The 19,426-nt window shown below is 32.0% G+C and overlaps 3 protein-coding genes across 6 annotated transcripts; 2 read left to right on the plus strand and 1 right to left on the minus strand.

Moving 5' to 3' along the window:
• The first annotated feature begins 607 nt into the window (after positions 1 to 607).
• Positions 608 to 987, plus strand: LOC113852192. The gene has a single exon (XM_027482432.1). The coding sequence runs from the start codon at positions 649 to 651 to the stop codon at positions 985 to 987; it is 339 nt and encodes a 112-aa protein (XP_027338233.1). The 5' UTR covers positions 608 to 648.
• A 3,771-nt stretch (positions 988 to 4,758) lies between these two features.
• LOC113853023 lies at positions 4,759 to 5,744 on the plus strand. Its single transcript, XM_027483453.1, has one exon. The coding sequence runs from the start codon at positions 4,918 to 4,920 to the stop codon at positions 5,617 to 5,619; it is 702 nt and encodes a 233-aa protein (XP_027339254.1). The 5' UTR covers positions 4,759 to 4,917; the 3' UTR covers positions 5,620 to 5,744.
• A 3,791-nt stretch (positions 5,745 to 9,535) lies between these two features.
• On the minus strand, positions 9,536 to 12,349 carry LOC113874854 (putative protein FAR1-RELATED SEQUENCE 10). Of its 4 annotated transcripts, none has more exons than XM_027513078.1 (4): positions 11,199 to 12,329; positions 10,929 to 11,009; positions 10,424 to 10,850; positions 9,557 to 10,364 (listed from the first exon to the last, which is right to left on the minus strand). In XM_027513078.1, exons 1-4 carry the CDS (start codon positions 11,946 to 11,948, stop codon positions 9,700 to 9,702), a joined length of 1,923 nt encoding a protein of 640 aa, XP_027368879.1. In that variant the 5' UTR covers positions 11,949 to 12,329; the 3' UTR covers positions 9,557 to 9,699. The 4 variants fall into 4 exon arrangements, with proteins under 4 accessions (XP_027368876.1, XP_027368879.1, XP_027368871.1 ...); XM_027513083.1 differs by having other exon boundaries at positions 9,563 to 10,311; positions 10,407 to 10,850; XM_027513075.1 differs by having other exon boundaries at positions 9,536 to 10,311; positions 10,407 to 10,850; positions 10,929 to 12,349.
• Positions 12,350 to 19,426: the final 7,077 nt, after the last annotated feature.

A 19,426-nucleotide genomic window follows, 5' to 3' on the forward strand; every position in this document is an offset into this window, starting at 1 on the left:
TGTATGAATAATATAATTTTTTTTGTGAGGCGAGTATCAATGAATATTTACAAAAACTTTAAAATAAAATTAGTTTTTTAAAATTGTTAATATATTAAATATTACGTTTTATTTCTTAAAGCTTGTTTCTTTGGAAACACCTTATTTTTTTTAGTAATTATCATTTTTCATTAAGAATTCCCTAAAAAACTTAATTAGAACAAATGATTATTTCTAGGGAATAAACTAAGGAAACAGGCACTCAATTCTTTAACAAGCATCGAAGACACCCGTCGACAGTAACACATAATATAGCATAGAAAAATATTAGACCATCAATGATCAATCACTCCAAGAAAATTTGACCTATCAAAGCACTCCAAGAAACTACACATAATAATATAAGATAACAATCAGAGCAAGTAAGGCAGCCAAATTCCAAAACTTCACATAGAATATACAAATACTAAATTCATAGACATATCGTAAGGGACTCTTAATTTGCTTAATTAACGCATGCAATACGCACTTTTTTGTCTTTCACGGGATACTATATGTGCATTGCTTCTATATATATATATATATATATACGCACTAGCTCTATCAACCCAGCATTTGCTTTAAGCAAAACACTAGTATAGTATTAGTTTCTCTAAGAGGCTGAGAACAATGGCTCTTAGATGGCTTCTCCACTCAGCTTGCCATGTTTTTGGGTACCCAATGAACAACACAGAAGAGCAGTGTAAGCAGATTCAGATTGCATGTTACCAAAATGGAGAGGCCAAGAGCTTGAAAGGGTCTTCTTCAAATGAGGTTGCAAATGAGTACCCTTCTTCTGGGTTTCAAATGCCACTTCACTATCCACGCTACACCAAACCGGATTATGAGAGCATGGAGGAGTGGAAGGTGAACTTGCTTCTTATGCAATATGGACTAAGTTTCAAGGGTACCCTTGATGAGAAGAGAGCTTTTGCAATGGGAACATTCTTGTGGCCCGATCAATATTGAACGAGTTTTTCGAAATGCCTTTAAGCTAAATGCTAATAAATAATATTTTACTAGTTTCAAGTTTTGTATACTCGCACCATGAATAGTAAAGTAAGAGACCATATATATGTGCCTCTTTATGTTATGATAAGGTCATATGATGAATTTTATGTGTGAGCGCTAACTTGTGATTTTTCTTAAACCTATTTATGTATAATAGATATAGTTAGTGTTTTCACGTGAAGAAGAGTTGCATTGCGTTGATTAATTGTTTGCTCTCCTTTTTCGGGGTTGATGGTTGATGGTGACACCTGTCGGCAATGTGGCAGTTTTGTTTCCACGGAAAGCACTATCTGTGGCTAGTTTGTGTTTGTTTACGCATCTGGTTCACAATCATTGGTTTTTGGCTAGTTTACATGTGGTGAAATAGGGGTGAGTGTGTCGTACTCAAACACAAATTCGTATAACTGATGCTGATTTCAATGTTAAGGTTTTGGAGATGTACCTTGTCCTGAATCATGACGGTCGCAATAGCTATATAATTGCTCCATATTTTTGTTTTGTTAATTTTGGTAATTACAAGCTTTAACACTGATATTTATACACGTGTAATATTTTTATTTTATTTATTCCCTGCCTTTTTTTTACGTTGTTTATTTTTTTTATCTCTTACTTTTTCACCTCTAATACCCCCAAAATGAAGAGTATGGGGATGATTATTCTAAACTGCCAGCAATTTTTTTTCTTTTATCTCTCAAATTAAAAAATAACAACTCATCATGAAGGAAATAATAATTAAAAGGAATGTCATTTAAAACATTATTCCAAGTATTCTTTGGCCGGAGTTGTAGAACATTGACGAGTAATTAACACAGCTCAACTTGTGAAGAAAAACATTGCTCACAAGCTGTGAAAATAAGAGTTAAAAATTGTATTAACTTCCGATGGCGTTCCTTTAAATATTTTGGTTTGGTAGTGGGGAAATAAAAATAAGGTCACAGATTGGTTATTAATCATGTGATCAAAACAAAAAGAAGATAAAGAAAAAAAAAAGTTACTCCTACATATATAACAGTAAACAGTCTTTCCAGTTTCCATTCATGAACTTGGTACCAGAAAAACATGTTTCTAGGCTTTCATAATTTTGCTTGTGCTTGAGACAAGTGTGATTGGGATAGACTCGATTATTGTGCAACTCAAATAATTGGTTTTATGGTTTGATGGCCTCCAATGGGAGGTGTTCATTGACGACCGTCGTAATTAAAGGACAAATAGACACGTGGTAAAACTTCATTGGTGATTAAAAAATAATAAAAACAATTAATGTCTACATCCACAAGTTTGTGTAGGCTATTATTATACTCAAAATATCTCAATAATTATGAAACGAGTACATGGTTGTAACATAGCGACCAGTCCATCGTAATAGCTAGTAAGTACTACTTGCCTATTGGTGGAGATGATTTCTCAATTTCTCTTCTCTTTAAGAAGTTGTGACATTTGTGCAAGCTTGTTCTTTGGACCTAGAAGCTGTTATTAGAATATGAGTTCAATTCATGAACTAGCTCTTTAGACGATAAAGCCTCTATTTGATATTTTTGGTAACTGACATTTGACATAAAAAGTTAATAAATTTGGTGGTTAACGTTTTTTCTATCCTTTCTAAATATAAAATATTCTATAATTTTTATGAAATGTTTATTATTTATTAATAAATAGAGTTGATGAAAACTTAAATTAAAATTAATTAATGAGTAAATATATTAATAGTAAGGTTAAGTTCAATGAAATTAAATAAGAACAAAATTATTATACATGTTATAATATTTACAAAATATTTTAATTATTTTTATTAATTTATATAATTTAATTAAAAGTATCTTATTAAAAAGACTAAGAGAAATAGTTAACAAATATATTAAGTTCATTAGAGGAGGAACATCTTAGTTGAGTTATTGGTAAATATATGAGATGAATCTAACATAAAGTCTCAGCTAGAGAAGTATGTTAACCTAAATGCACATGAGCTTGAAAGGTGACTTTACAGGAGTATTTTTAGAATACAAAAATTGATTTTTTTAAGGTTGCTATTTTAAATTCAAATATATCAATTGTTATACAACAAAAAGCATTTGACACGGAAGAAGAAATTGTTGGATAACCAATCCCTAAAGTTAGGGATAAGATTTAAAGTAGATATATATATATATATATATATATATATATATATATACAATATTGAAACCAGCGCATGTGTGAAAGGATTACTTCCTTAAAAGCAGATATGTGATTGTATGTCTAATTAGAGAAACAATTGGAATCTCAATCATCAGATAAAATTTTGATAACAAATCAAATGAAGTAATAGCTACTCACAATATTATTATTATTATTATTATTATTATCATCGATCATAATTCTATATTATTGTAAATATGAGTTTGATGAGTTTAAGTAGAATATGATAAACATGTTTAGTGAAATTAACTATTTGTAGATATGTAAATATCAATTGTATATTAACCATGATAGAAGTCACCCTTCGAACATGACAGTCAAATATAAATATTTATATTTCCCTTTCATTTTTTATTCCTTTACTTTCCAACAATTTAGAGCTTTGCTTATCACTGCTTTTTATTACTTTTATTTTTCTTCAATGCAAACTTAGAACATAATTAATCTTCACTCTAGGCATTTTTGAAGTAGTCTATAAACTTAATTGGAGAATTTTTTTTCAACAAAATTACCTGATTAAAAGTGTGTTTACAGTCTGTTAATTTATTCGGCTGATTAGCTGGGATAATTAATTGGCACCACAAAATATCTTTAACATGTCTACACACTTAACATTACAAGTTATGACATTTTTGTGACTCTTATTATTTTTAATATTTTGTTTGAAAGAAAAAGAATTGTAAAACCCACCAAGTATTTAGACATACATATTCATGTATTTACACGAATCAGATTTCTATTATTTTTTTCAGAAAACTTCAAAAAAATATTTTCTTTAGAGAAAGATATACGAAGTCAGTGAGGGAAAATTTTTCCTCAGCTATATTTGTTCACTTTCCATTTCAGTTGCTATACCAAACAGTCCTAAAGCTAGTATATGTATGTGCCAATGCAATTTTGTTGGCATCCCTTCTAATTTCCTCAAGAAAATTCATACATTTTCAAAAACTTTCACTTCTTTAAATTACTTTTAAATATGAAAAAAACACTTTAGTGTAGTCAAGTTAAAAAAATAAAGACAAAAATATTAAAACACTGGTAACAGAAGAACTGAGGCAGGAGTTGTGGTAGTCCTCAAATGATAAAGAATCATCGGACCCACAAACTAGAATGCACACAAATTATTGAGCTACAGTCTCTACGTATTGTTGAGGGAAAACACTTTTCATTCATTCTTTTACCTTGTTAAACAGGTTATGGCAAGGAAGGGTGACATCTAGAAACTTCACTGAACTTCTTTTCCAAATAACAGCATCACCTTCCATTATTTACATTCTATTCTTTCTTCATAAATATATAGTAATTGACTTACTTTTATTTTGGTCTCTATAGTTGTTTGCTACTAATCTAGCCACCCCCACGTAATTATGGTTAGTAATTGTTCATATCTCCCTCGTGTCAGTATAATCCATAAAAATACGTCCATTTTATTAAATTATTTTTGCTTTGATTTTATCAAATTATTTGACAACACAATAAGTTATTGTAGATTTAGGCTTAGTATAAATAGAAGGGGGCTTAGAGTTCAGTATTCACTCAACACCACAAGTGCACTTAAGTCGCAAACAACAGCATTTCAACACAACTCATTATTTTATTCCAAAGCCACCTCTTCTATCTCTCACAAATCCTCATTTGAGCCTTACCTTCCATTAATAATTAAGACTAGCTCATAAGTGCTTTTATAGAAGAAGAGTTAGCTAGCCTCCATAGATGGATCAAAATCAAAATCAAAGCGAGGATCAGATTCATAAGAAATTCAACAAGAAACACTTTTTGAAAAGAACATTACAGCTTTTTTTCTCAGTGTCTGTGTTTTCTATCATAGTTTGGTACTCTTCTGGCTTTTCCATACACCCTCAGTCCTTCAATGCCTACTTCTCCACGTGCCTTTTCTCCATGTTCACTCACACCCTTGAAAGAAAATACATGTTTCTCATTTGCAATGGAATCCTTGCATTTTTAGCCAAAAGCTCACTCCAATCTGTATCGGATTCTGACTTTTATCAGCTTCAAGCTTCCAATCTGTCGGAGACAAAGGCACCGGTTTCTGACACGGTTGTTGTCTCTCTGGGAAGTTCTGAGTCCCAAGAGAATGTTCCTCTTATGGACGAAGCACAAGCTAAATGGCAAGAGGAATACAGTGAAGAATATTCAGAAGCTGAAGATCAAGAAGAAAGCACCAAAAGTGAAGGAAAAGAAAGTGAAGTTTACATTGCAGAAGAAGAGGATGAAGAAGGAGAAATAGAAAGTGAGGTGGAGGTGGCACAAGATGATGAACTAGAAGAATCAATAATAACAAGTAACGAGGAGTTAGTAAATACAGATGAACTGAACAAAAAGTTTGAAGAGTTCATAAGGAAAATGAAAGAGGAAATAAGAATTGAAGCTCAAAGACAACTTATTGCAGTTTAGTACATCTTAATTAATCAAAAGATGACAAGAAATAAAGTGCTTTAGTCTGTTTCAAATGAGTAGAGTCATATGGTTCTGTTTACTTCAATTTCGTCCCTTTTGTTTGGATATGTAGAGCTATTCCACCCTCTGTACCCTTCTTTCCTTTTCAGTCTGCAAAATTCTGTCATGTCGTTTTAGTTAAGTTTATGTAATATTGCATCTTGGCCTTGTACTTGTATGTTACTCTTGTCTTTGTCTTTCTCTCCTTTACTATTATCGTTTCAATCGCTAGTGATATATTCCAAGAACAATCCCACTGTTTAAGAATTTGAATATGAGTGAAAAACATTAACAGTTTCTTTCTATGAGCAGGAAATGCCGGGAAGGACACACTAGAAAAAAAATCAAATTTACCAAGGATTTGTCATTAAATTTTCTCTCCTTAGTTGTATAATATTCCAAACACAACTACAACGGAATTTAATTTAATTTTTTACAAAAATGAGTTCTTAGTGTAAACTTTGTAACCTATTTAACATTATACATATAAAAAAAAAATCTATTAAAAGTCAATTACACTGAATGCATTGATACACTAAATGTTATAATTTTTAATAAAAATTTATTACATACTATTTTTATTGACATAAATATAGGGTATAAAAAAACTTTATATATATTAACGTATATTACGACTTCTTAGCCGTTAAAACTGTATATAATTGTTGCGCAAATAAAACAAATACTTGATAAATATTAGCAGTATCTCACTGCAATTTTCTTTTTATAACTAATAGTTATTCGTTGCAAGTTAAAAATATTATGATTTACAATTAATAACTAAAAATCACAAATAATTATGTTTTTATGCAAATCTATTTTATATAATCCACATGTTCTCCTAAACACTCTTTACATATTATTATGAACTAAGGAAGTAAATAATGACAAAACTTAAGTATTTTATTGACGTAAAACTTTAAATTCCATTAATAAATAACACTAATAACACTATAATCCGCCAGAACAGTATATTTGTTATTTTTACTTTTTCTGCATTTTCTACTCTTGTCAGCTACATCCATGTAATTCAACAATATCAATGTATTTTTTTATTCTATGATGAAATTTGTCGAAATGACAATCAAAATTTCCTGAATAGACATGTTATCTTGTTTGGTCGTTTTCGTCAAAAATGTTTGGTTGGATGGAAGGATTTTATAGCAGAATACGGCACAAAATATGTGGTATCTATGTTATTTATAATAGCCATACAGGGAGTAAATTTTGTTAACTGTTATAAGAGGAATGTTAGTAATGTTTTTCGATAATTTTTTTAATTATTGATTAAAATTTATTCAAAGTTATAAAAAACAAGAAAAAATATTAAATTAAAAATAAAATATTATTAAAATTTAGACTTGAGTATTTTGTTCTTATTGTCAAATCCAGCATTGCTGGCACAAACAGTAACATCTTCAAGGTTTACATATTTCAAGATCTGTATGGTTTGTGGATGCGTGGAAGCCAAGATCAAATAATTCCTACACCCTCTTAATGTCTCATTAAGGTAAATCATCTTTAAAATAAATCTGATTTAATGAATTCATTGTACTTAAACTAACATCCCTAAACACAGATTTTCAAGAGGAAGAAGAAGAAAGAAAAGGAGCCACGAAGAAGAAGAAAGAAAAGGAAAACAAGCAAGTAGAACGTGGCACACAAAAAACATAACTGTTAGTATTGAAGGTAAATGTTTATTTGATAATTGAAGGACTTAATCAATTATTACAACACTTTTTAAAAAATAATTATAACTACATTACTTTTCCCTTTTTGTCATCACTAAATTAGACAGTACAATAAATATTCATCAACTAATAAAAGATTTCAAACAAGAATGTAAACAGTATTCTTTGTCAAACCTTTCAACTGTGACCAAATATCATGGTGAGGTTCTCCATACTCCCTAGATCAGGGAGGGACCCTCTTCGAAGAGAACATGAGGATTTGATAAATTGAAGAATCACATCAAAATTTCACCCCAAACATTCATCTATTCAGGCTTAAAAGGCGAAATCTAGAAGGGTCAAGGACACCAGCTTGATGAGGGAGGAGCACGAACAAAATAGATTTTGTCTGCATGTTCAGACAAACAGAAGCGTGCTGCATAATTGCCAATAGCATGGATCAGTACAACAATGATCTTTAACAAAATAACAACTTTGTTGAAAAAAATGACATTTGATTTTAGAAAGACAAGTGTACAACTCGCCGCCCTACGTTCGTTCATCAATCACTCACTCACGTGGGTCCAAATATTCAGCTTAAAAGATAATTGAAGAGAATGTGGCCACTGGTTCAGCTCACATATACAATTGACTAGAGAAATTCGGTAACATTGATCACAAATATGTTATGTCAATCTCACAAACATTCTTGTCACTTCAGTATAATTTATACATTATATTATGTGCATTTTAATATCATCGGCAAGTGGCAATATATCGTGAATTTAGATGGTCACACATTTAAAATAAGTCAAATTAGGATTTGAATTCATAAGATAGATTTGATTGGAAGCCTAATTTAGACTTGAGTAATAATTAACTGTCGGTTTATTTGTGTGAAATTTAATAATTTTTTCCCTTATTTATAGGCATATAATATTTTTTTACACTATATTTTTTTGCATAACTGGTGAAATATAATTGAGATTTTATTTTGAAAAATAAAATTTAAGTTTAACAATTACTAAAAAGTACGCATGCTAAAAAATAAATATATGAATAATATAAATGTTAAAGTGTTTGATAATTTATACTTACTAGTATTTTTTGGTGAGTAAAAAAATTCTACTTAGTTACTTCGTAGTATTACTAATTATAATTTTTTTTAAAAATAATCTTAAATTTTATTAAAAATGTTTTTATTTTTTAAAGTTTAATAAATCAACTTGTGAGTCAATTTAGCAAATTAGTAAGCTCAACTAAATTGACATTTTATAAACTCACTTAATTGAGTTGACTTACTATTGAATTAACCCATTGTGAGTAAACTCATGAATTTTTTTTTTGTTCGATCAACTCAAATGAGTTAAATTAACTCACTTTAACGGCTCTCTACACACCGGTGCGATATAGAAGCACACCATGCACAATTTATAGTCTTTCATTGAGTTTGGGCCCAAAGCTCTCTTATAAAAGTCACTCTAACTTCTAAGCAGGGCAATAAAGGCCTAAGCCTTTATCGTGTTCAGAGATTCCTGAAAAATGTTGACTTCAATTTGAAAGTAACATCACACGTTTAGTGTCTTTCTATTTGTAAGTTTAATAAAATTAATTCCATATCATTAAATATAATTAAAATGTGCACATAAATTAATATGAATTGCATATTTATATTAAAACATTTTTATTAAACAATTCAAGAACTAAATTTTAACCTGAGCCCAAAAAAGACAATGAAGTAAATAAATAAATTCATTCATAAAATTTATATAAAAAGTTTCGACAAATTTACATTAGTTGGCAAAGACTTAGCATAATTCTCTTCCTTTACCCGAGTTACCCAAGTTTAGGGCTGCCTATGAGACCATAAACAAAGTTAAGTAAATAAATAAATACTATATGAAAAAATTAGAGATTATGCTCGTCAAGAAAATTCTTGGGCATTATGAACTTTCTTTGTAGCTTGATCACTAATATAGGAGACAATGACATTAAAGCTTTATTTGAGAGTTAATTTTCAGGAGAAAAAGAAGGGAAGGAAAAGACTTAATAGGAGTTTTTAAATAAGAGGTGAAAATCCTCCTATTTCCATATTTGGAGAGGTTTTGTATTAATCCCTTTCCTCTTCTCTTATTTTTCAAATTCTTTCTTTTCTCTCCCTCCAAACTCCCAAACAAAGCATGAAGTAACAAATCACAATGTCCATGTAAAATATTCCATTTCAAAACAAACTGAAAAGGTTTGAACAATTTCCCTATGTCACTTGCTGTGGAAGCATTCTTTATTTAGTCACTTTACATTTTATTATCATGAACCGATGGTTGCAAACTTGCATGCTATCACATATATACAACTCAGCACTTAAAAACTAGCTGGCTGGTGAAACAGTCATGGTCATGCAGACTGCATCAGTCTCAGGCATATTTCTAACCTCATTAAGAATCCTAGTTAGTTCTTTTGTCAGTTCTTTACGGGCGTAGTCAGATCGCTCTTTTGTAATTGATGATTCTGAAAATAAAGTTTCTGCTAGGGACTGATATTCTTGAAACCAATCCCCACCAATACCTTGATTATTATGATCATCATCAATAAGCAAGGAGCATTCGCGTCTCCACCTACTTAAAAAGTATTTGTCAGGCAGCTGAAAGTAGTTCTTTATCACGAATACACGAAGAGCGTGTCTGCATAGTATTCCTGAGGATTCAAATTCCTTGCAAGAGCAGTGTATCTGTTCGTCTTCTGCCAACCATATCACAAGTCGTCCTCCATCCATCCTCTTGAAATGCCGCACAATATATGATCCATTGGCCATTTCAGATGTAGCATATTGCATTGCCAGTAATAGCTCTTGCTGCAAAGCATTGAAAGCAAAAGGTGTGAGAATACTCCGTGCGTGCTCTTCAATAGGTATGCAAGTTTTGAGATGAATATATTGAGTCTCCTGATGTGCTTGACGCTGAAAACTTGCAGAAATGCCAACCTTCAATATACATGAGGGAAGAAAATCATTAGAACAACAACTGAGCAACAATGCTAGCGCAAGCATGCAAGACAAAATAGTTCTTACCAACATACCTGCTCAAAAAAGCTACGCAAACATGTGTGTGTAGTGAAAATCCCTTTCAAAAAAGCATCTATGGACTTTGAATAAGCTATTGTCACCATTTGAGCCAAAAAGTAACCTCTTACATAGGATTGTGCCCAGGATGCTCGAACAGAAAACAATAAATCAGTATGTTTATCTGAACCAAGTTCAAAAACAGAAATCATTTGGCTCCACTGAAGTTCAAAATCCTCTGTACTCTCAATGTGAAATAAGGCATCAAACTCGGATTTAAATTCTGCATAGCGAGACCCAAGACGAAGAGAAAACCAACTGGGTAACTTGTATAGAATATTCCACTGAGGAATGACATGTTTAGTTCCAGGAAATTCACTTCTAATGGCATCTCTGAGCCCTGGCTCTAGATCAGTTAGTATAGTTTGTGGACATCTTCCTCTCATGAACCGGACAAAAGTCTGTATCAAGCAATGATCACCATAAGAAGAATATGAAGGCACAAGTAAAATCTTATACAGAGGATGCTAGTAGTAAACCTGTAATGCCCATGAGAAGGATTGCGGTGTTTCATCCTGCAATAAAACACAACCAAAAAAAATGGTTCTACCATAGCTATCAATACCAAACCATACACCGAAAAGCAATCCATAAGTGATCGATCGATAAGTAGTGTCAAAATAAACTACCTCACCAAACATAGCATTTGCATTAACAGAGTCACCATATGACCAAGCTACATTTTCAACCTTATCATTCCCATCCACTGTAAAATCATAGACAAAGTCATCGTCTGCTTCTTTAACGGCTTTGCATGCCTCAAGAAGTTCCAATATATCATTTTCTCTTTTCTCACTGAGCAATGCCTCATTCTCTTGAACAACCTTCTTGCGATTTTGAACAAAGTTCCTCACGTCCCTTTCCAAGAAAGGAAGTTGCCCCCCTTGGATGCCCTTTTCCAACTCAAGCATTTTCACTATCCGATGTATTGGAAACCCGGCTTTGGAAAGCAGGAGTATACGCTCTTGATCGGCCTCATGAATTTTACGGTACGCAGGCAGAAGGCGCACTTGATCATCTTCCAAGAGTTCATGATTGTGCACATTACTAAACTGCACAACAAACCATTGAGAAACCCCTTCTACAACCTCCTTGGACAGATACATTTTTGCATCACATCCACACCTCACGGACTTCCTATCTCTATGGTGTTCACCATTAGGCTTCTTCTTCACCGGGGCAAAACCAGATCGGTAACAAACAAAATCACGCTTGTAAATACCCAATTGAGGGCTAATTCTAGATCTTTCTTTCCTAATAGAGAACCCATTCTTCCTAGCAAAATTGCCATAATACTCAAAAGCATCATCATCACTCTTAAACACCATCCCAACATAGGGAGTAATCATAGCTGCAGATGATGCTTTCTCTGCCTTCACCAATTCTGGTGGTGTAGAACCCTCCTCAGCATCACCCTCATATGTAATATAACACTTCCAATCTCCACAAGGGCATTGTTGCCTCCGAATCCATAGGTTTTTCGAAGGTATGGATGTCATTTTCCCACTTGAATGGAGTATTTAAATCACTCAAAGTTTCAAACTTTAAGTGACCCAGAAACAGGTAATGTTAAGAAACGAAACCAAAATCCTAAACATTAACAGAAAAATAAACAAAACGAAAATGGGCAAACTAAATAATAAAAAAGACTTTTTTTTATACCCAGAAAGTTCCTAAGCAGATATTGAAATTGTTACAAGAAAGGGGTCTTCGGCTGCCAGAAACAGAAGCTTGAAAAGTTTGGTTACAAGATAAATAACGTGGCAGAACACAAGGATGCAGAGGTTTCGGGAAAATTAATGAAAGTGTGTTGAGTAGCATACCAGAGAGAGAGAGGGAGCTCAAACCCTTGCCCTCTGGTTCATCTTATTCCCAACTCCAGTTCTGCTTTTTGACCTTCTTTTTGTCGATTGTTTCTGTTCTTTAACTTATTCCGAGAATTCCAAGAAAAAATAATTCCAATTTGGATTTTCTTCAGTTTTTGGTTTCCGATTTGGAATTTTAAATTTGGGCTACTTTGGGCCAAACGAAATTCAGGTAATAAGGCTTTGTAGTGAGAGGGCCGAAGCCGACATGGCATTTTGAGGTCTTAGGACAAAACTTAGGTATTATTGCGGATTTTGTCTCTAAAAAGATACTGTTAATGTTATTCTTTAATTAAAGTTGACATTTAATCTCAAAATCTGTTTCTTTCATTTTGATAATTAAAATCAATTGTGATTAATAAAATAAAATACCGTTTTTAATTGAAAAAATAACACACCCAATTTACCATATCTAAATTTTGTCTGGTGTTGAATTGTCCATTTGGCAGCTAAGACAATGGTTTGAATCTGGTCATGTATTTTCAATTTAGAACTTCCTCAAAAGGGAGAAAAAAAAGTTGTTCTTTTAGGATAATGTAACAGAATTTGCTCGAGTGTGCAAAATGGAAATCTAGTTCTTTTCTGGATAAGTTGAGGTACAATAAGTAACTTTCTCAGGTTCTTATTCTTGTGCCGATTGGTTGTAATGTTCTTTTCTTTTCTTTTATGTGCATCTTATAAAACATCAATACACTTGCTATTGTTCATATGGGCCCAAAAAGATGATATAGCATAAAGTTTCATATGCATTGTAAAGTAGTTCTACTTAAAGGAAAGAGGAAAGGTCAGACACTAGGGATTGATTATACGAGTGAATCGTGATGCCACTGATCGTAGTGGATTGAAGAACAATGTTCCTTTGTATGTTTCCTTTGTCAGTTCAAATAAATTTATTGGTTGATACTTAATGCATCCATTCAGAATTATTGTTATCAGTCATATAAATTAGGCTGCCAAAGCATTAGTTTCTTCAATGAAATAAAGTTGAATTGTTCGTGAATTTGTTCTAATAATTCTAGCACAAGAGTTTGCAGCTATACGGACTAAATGTCGGGAATGATATAATATATTATCCTAAATTTTACTAATAACGAGGGCAAGGACGTATCTCAGTTGGAGAGGATGCAAACTAATTTTGAGGCAAACACTTTGAATAACCACATATTCACAAACTTCAGAAAGATAACTCCTTGCCATTAGTTTATCAACAATGCTGTCATCAAAAGTAACTCTACTAATACTAGTTTCATAATTGACTCAAAGGAAGCTTCATTTTGGTCATCAAAATCAAACGAGAGATCAGAAACATGGCAGCTGCTAAAATTATGTCTCTCATAACCTCAACTTTTCAGGTGGCTTGCTAAAATATGAAGTTTTGTTCAGAAAGTTGATGGGTACAAATGAAGGTCAACAACCATTACTTTCAGCGTCAAGAGAATATTCTCATCTCAATGAGAAGAGTGAGATACAGAGAAGAATCCTCCAATGTAACAGTGCTTCAGAGACTGAGATCAATTACCAAGAACAAAATATTGTCCACAATCCTTTACACCCTCAATCTATAACTGCAAGACCGGATTTCAATTTCAAACAAGTGTTATTGAAGTATTGTTATTAGCACCCTATGCAGGTGGAGGTATCCCATGTTTCTTTCTCATCAAGTATCAGATCAATGGTACAAAAACTAACAGGTTTCTTAATTTGTGTTTTTACTATGACTAACGTTGAATATGGAGATCTACTGCCTGACAGTGTTGGGACATTAACGGGGACTTAAATATTAGATAGATTTTAATTAATGGGCAATGAGCAAATAATAATAGTAGACTGAGTGAAGAGACCCTTATTTACATCCATATAAAAGAAGTGTGATTTTTTCAATTTCGTTCTCTTTTTATTAGAAGATGTGACATTTTATATGAATTAAAGGAAATGTGTAAAAATAATGATGTGAAAAAATTACAACTCAAATAGAAATTAGAATCTCTAGTCTGCTACTTTCCTGCCACTATGTCATATGGGTGGACAATTTATCTGCATCGCATGTGGGCATTTGCTCTCTCACCCAAGAGGAACACGCCAGGTAACCATCAATTCAGCCACTAAAGGCAAGGAGAATAAAGGTAAGTAGGCACAGCATGCAGCACATGAACAAAGTAAATAGCAAGCACCATTAATTTGCTATACTTGTTTAGACATATAAAACAATTCATGTATCTTCATTTAACAACTTAAGAATATAGGGATGTTGGTCCTCAACATAGCCATGTTTCATGTTCCTTCACCTAACGAAGTTTTTAGGAAACTTACTCCTCAACAGCCTCATTAAAAACAAATAACCCTTTTAAGGTTGCAATGCTGTTACAAGGCAACGTGTTTGTGGCAAGTAAGCAATCCTTTGCCCACCCCACATGCTTGGTGGCAATGCACATGTTCTTGGTTATGTCACGGATAATGTGGTACATATTTGCATTGGACAATTGATGCCCATCACATGAGATATATTGATGTTTACCTATCATGGGATTAACTATAGATTTTTTCTAATATTTTCTTATAATATTAACAATTTTTTTTATAATCAAATAGGCCAAGGCCCAAGAAAACAACTTGGAGATCAAGGGGGAAGGGAAAATCTTTTTTGTACGATTTGTTTATTTTTAGTGAATCAATGTATTTCTGTGATAATATATAACATTTTATCGGGTACAAAGCACACTTTCATGAGCTTAACACTACTTGGAACACATGGATATGAAAGCAAAATCCAAAATTGTAAAAGATAACTCAACAGTTTGTTCCCAAGTGTAGGCCACTTGATAAGGTAGATGCTGTCTTAAATATTTTCATAACGAAAAAAGAAAGTGAACAAAATCAAGCGCTAGTGTTTGCGGAGGGCCACTTGAAAGGTTAGATGCTTTCTTAGGTTTTTTTCTCAAAAGAAAAAAAAATGAAGAAAGAGTTTTGTCAGAGTGGAAAATGATCTTAAGAACTAAAACCATGAGATCAGCTCATTAATCAATTTTTGTTATAATTATAAAGGCCTTAAATTTAGTTTTCCATGCAGCTATCTGCTCAAGAGGCTATTAAGTTCCCCCTCAAACTCAAACCCAAACCCAAACCCAAAAGCTTATTTTTAGAATCGATTTTTCTATGATATACACCAAGTGCAGAAGTCAAAACAGAAACTTTTGTTAGGAAAACAAAAAAATTTTAACCACAAAATTCATTTATTTTCTATTAAAGTTATTAACCTACGCACCTAATGAATAGAATAGGAAAATCGTTTTAGAATATAGTTATGGTCATTTTTATCCTCTCATCTTAACTTTATCGTTCGGAAAAGGAGATTAAAATTGTCAATTTTCAAAGGCATAACTCATTGTATAATTCTGTTTCTTTTTTCCGCAAAACCTTGTCCCCATAAAAAATACATGTTATCTTTTCAATTGTATTAATTTGTGACTTAAAATTGGACAAAATAATCGGGAAAAAAATATTACAAATCCAAGGCTCGGTGATTGAAATAACAAGGGAAGGTCCAGAAAGCAAATTTTCTGTAGTACATAAAAATGAAGACAGATTTTACCACAGAATAAAGGGTTAATGCCAAAACCATTACGTTTAGCCAACTTAAGAAGGCATGAAACAATGAGATTAAACTGAAGAAATTTTATACTCAACATTTCCAGAGTTTAATTATACTTGTTTATTTTTGTTCATATTGCGATGACAATTGTTATGCACATTGGATAGATACAATTGTCTTTTCAGCACCAATCTGGTCACATAGAACATGACATCATCGAACATGGATTTTGAACTTCAAAGGTACTAAGTCCTTCTAAACTAAGCCTGAAATTCAAACACCCTTCATTCCCTTAGAAGTTTTGAGCCTCCTGAGTAAGTTCTGCCCTTCCTGCTACATAATCCAAGAGTCCTTCACCAGCCTTTTCACCATGTTCTTCAGTTGAGAGTTTTGAAACTCCTCCGAAGGCTATTATTGCAACCAAGAAGACAGTAGTGGAAGCAAACAAAGGCCAAAAATAGGCCAGAATGGTCAGAAACCGAGGAGCTGCATATAACAGCAAGGAAAATGAGAGTGAAACAACTATTGCTATGGTTATGTGGTATCTATATTGTTGAAGCTTTTCTGATACATCCATGGCTCTGTATAGCACTTTCTTTCACTACAATGAGAGAGATAGGAGGAGGAGGAAGAATGGGAAAAAGGGTTGAAGAGAGAAAGGTTGATGGAGGGGGAGAGAGTATTTTTATTTCTTTAACGAGTTTAGTGTTGGCAAGTATTATATATCTGAAGAGATTCTGTGTTGGAAATGATGGTCTCAATGATTTTCAAAGCTTGCTTGGCCCATCTGCCACTGTTTTGCTAAAAGGCACCTGTGTTTCCCAAACTCTCCTTCCACTAATAGGTGGACAAAGTGGAATTAGAAATAGTTTTGCTATATAGTACGAAAATTCTTGATACAAAATCACTATGTAGCAACAGAAATAGTTTTGCTATATAGTATGAAAACTCTTGATACAAAATCACTATGTAGCAACCTGCTTACATGTTATTGGTTGAACAACAAATTAAGAAATTTAAAAACAGTAAAAGTTAGACAGAAATCTCGGGTGGGGTGGTATTGGACTGTTTTTGTCAACACATTCATTCTCTCTAGCTTTTTCAGGACTTATATAGGTAGTAAATAAATAAAAATCTATACAGTGCTGTAAAATTGGTATGCATAAATTCTCTCTGTAATCTACCTAATAAAAATGTCCCTTGCCATGACCACAATAGATGAATCCCACCACAAATCTAACTTTCAAATGAGATAAGGAAGATGGCATTATCGTAACATCAAATCCATTTGCATTAGAGTAGTGACTCCAAAGGTTCTCATGGACGGCCAGGAAAGGGGAAGGATAAGCCATTCAATAATTGTTTTCAGGACCAATTTGTGAAGGGCATATTAGTCATTAAAATAAGTTGATGGAATGTTTTTGGTATAGATTCTTTGTCAAATTCCTGATTGGTCGGTTTGCGGTGTCTTTTTTGGAAGTGGATGCTTTTTAATTAGAAATTTGGATTGAAGATTAACCTACCCTTCAGGAAAGGCATATCTTCGATCTTGTTCTTCTTTATAGTGATGTGTATCATGAACTCATCAAATTAATCAATGAACAATTGAGATTCATTTGAGCTAAGTTCTGTTCTTCCTTTGGATTTAAGGTATCTTTAAACCACACACTGTCATCATCCCCCCAAAACAATCACGTGGGAAGTCCAGGCCTTAATCATCATTTAGTGAAAAAAAGTTAAGAGAAAATTATTTTTCACCGTAACAAATATTATAGCACAATTTGCTGGCAGAACTGAAATTAAAGGAAAATGCAAACTCTAGTAAGTAGAGCTCTAAAATCAATTTCAATTAAATTCAAATCTCTATGCCTTCTTTTTTTAAGAAGGGTGAGAATCAAATTTCTAATGCAATGTAATGGTATTTGTGTAGTTATTTAAAAATTTTGATTTTTGCAAATAAAAAATTATAAGTTAATCATTCTTGAACAAAATAAAATCTATGTTAATGACTTTTGATTCAATAGATATGCATCTCTCACTTTGAGGTAAGGGGTAACCTTCAGTCTCATAAAGGAGATTAAATTTCAAATTTGTGACTCAGCTTGAGGTAGGATGTATTCTTCAATGTTATGAAAGAGATAACGACAATAGATAAAGTCAATAAATGATAAAACACAAGTCAAAATTTAATTTTCCTTCTAACATTAAGCACTAATCTCATACACATGTGGGCCCTTAAGCATTGGTTATGGTTCGGACTTAGATTTTTGTTATTTAGGAACCAGAAGCCCACCAAGGATTTGCTTGAGTTCCACTCATGCTCTTTAAGACCATTCAGTAAACTTGGATTTAATATCATTATTCGTTGCGTCACGCTGAAATGGACAACAATGGATACTTTATAGAATTAGAATGGGCTCAATTTTTTCAAACCTGTAAAATCAGCAACAGCCCAATTGTTAATGAATTTTTTTCATATTTCATTGCGGGCAGTTTCTAGATTGAAATCATTTGTTTGTTGCTTTTAATTTTTACAAAATATTGCACATTTTCTTTCTTAATTGCTAACTAAGATGCTATTTTTTCAATTAAAAAGACATAGAAGAAAACATGGATATTTGTATACTTTAAGCAGTTAGTAAAAAGACTTAACTTCTGCTCTTCTGATTATTGATATAAATTTATTAAAAATTATAAAAGAATGAAAAAAAATATTAATTTAATAATAAAAATAGTAAAATTTACATAGTTTTATAATTTTTAATAAATTTTAATTAATAGTTAGAGTATTTTAAAGTTTGTTAATAACATTCTTCTTAATGTAAAAATAAAAAAATCATATCGGCAAATTAAATAACTAACATAATTCACAAATGGATGTGTATATCATTCAAGTTAATTACGGACATATTAAAATTATTCTCATTATTCATATAATTATATAAAAAATTTATGCAAATAACACTTCTTTAGGTCAACTTTGATTAGAAAAATATTAAAGTAGTATTTATTTTATTTTTCACTTTGCAAAATGTACAAGGATCTTAATAATAATTGGCGTCAAGGATTAGTACTAAAGGGCAATTGGGTACATTTTTCTTCCCTTCTTTGTTTTTCATGCTTTCACATTACAATTGATAGATAAAGATAAAAACATCCCTTTCTACAACTACCATTATGCGTAGAGGCTGCTATTAAGTATTATCCTAAAAGAATCCCAACTCAATTATGTTCAAATAATTAGTATTAATATTATATATAAGTGTTCATTTTGACTTAAGAGACCTTGTTTATAATAATAAGTCGCTACGAAGTTCAACATATGTTGTACACATGAATCGACATCTGTGAGTGAAAATACATCTATAAATCATTAAAATTAATAAATTAAATCATACAAAATTTTTAGGTTTTATTTGGATTCAACCTAACTAGATATGGTCAAATATGAATATGTATGAGTTTTGTATAAATTATTTTTTAATTATGCTATACGCTTCCATCCAATCTTTCCTTTGAACAA

This window comes from Abrus precatorius, unplaced genomic scaffold (genome assembly GCF_003935025.1).
Source record: "Abrus precatorius isolate BTA unplaced genomic scaffold, Abrus_2018 Scaffold10, whole genome shotgun sequence".
NCBI lineage: Eukaryota > Viridiplantae > Streptophyta > Magnoliopsida > Fabales > Fabaceae > Abrus > Abrus precatorius.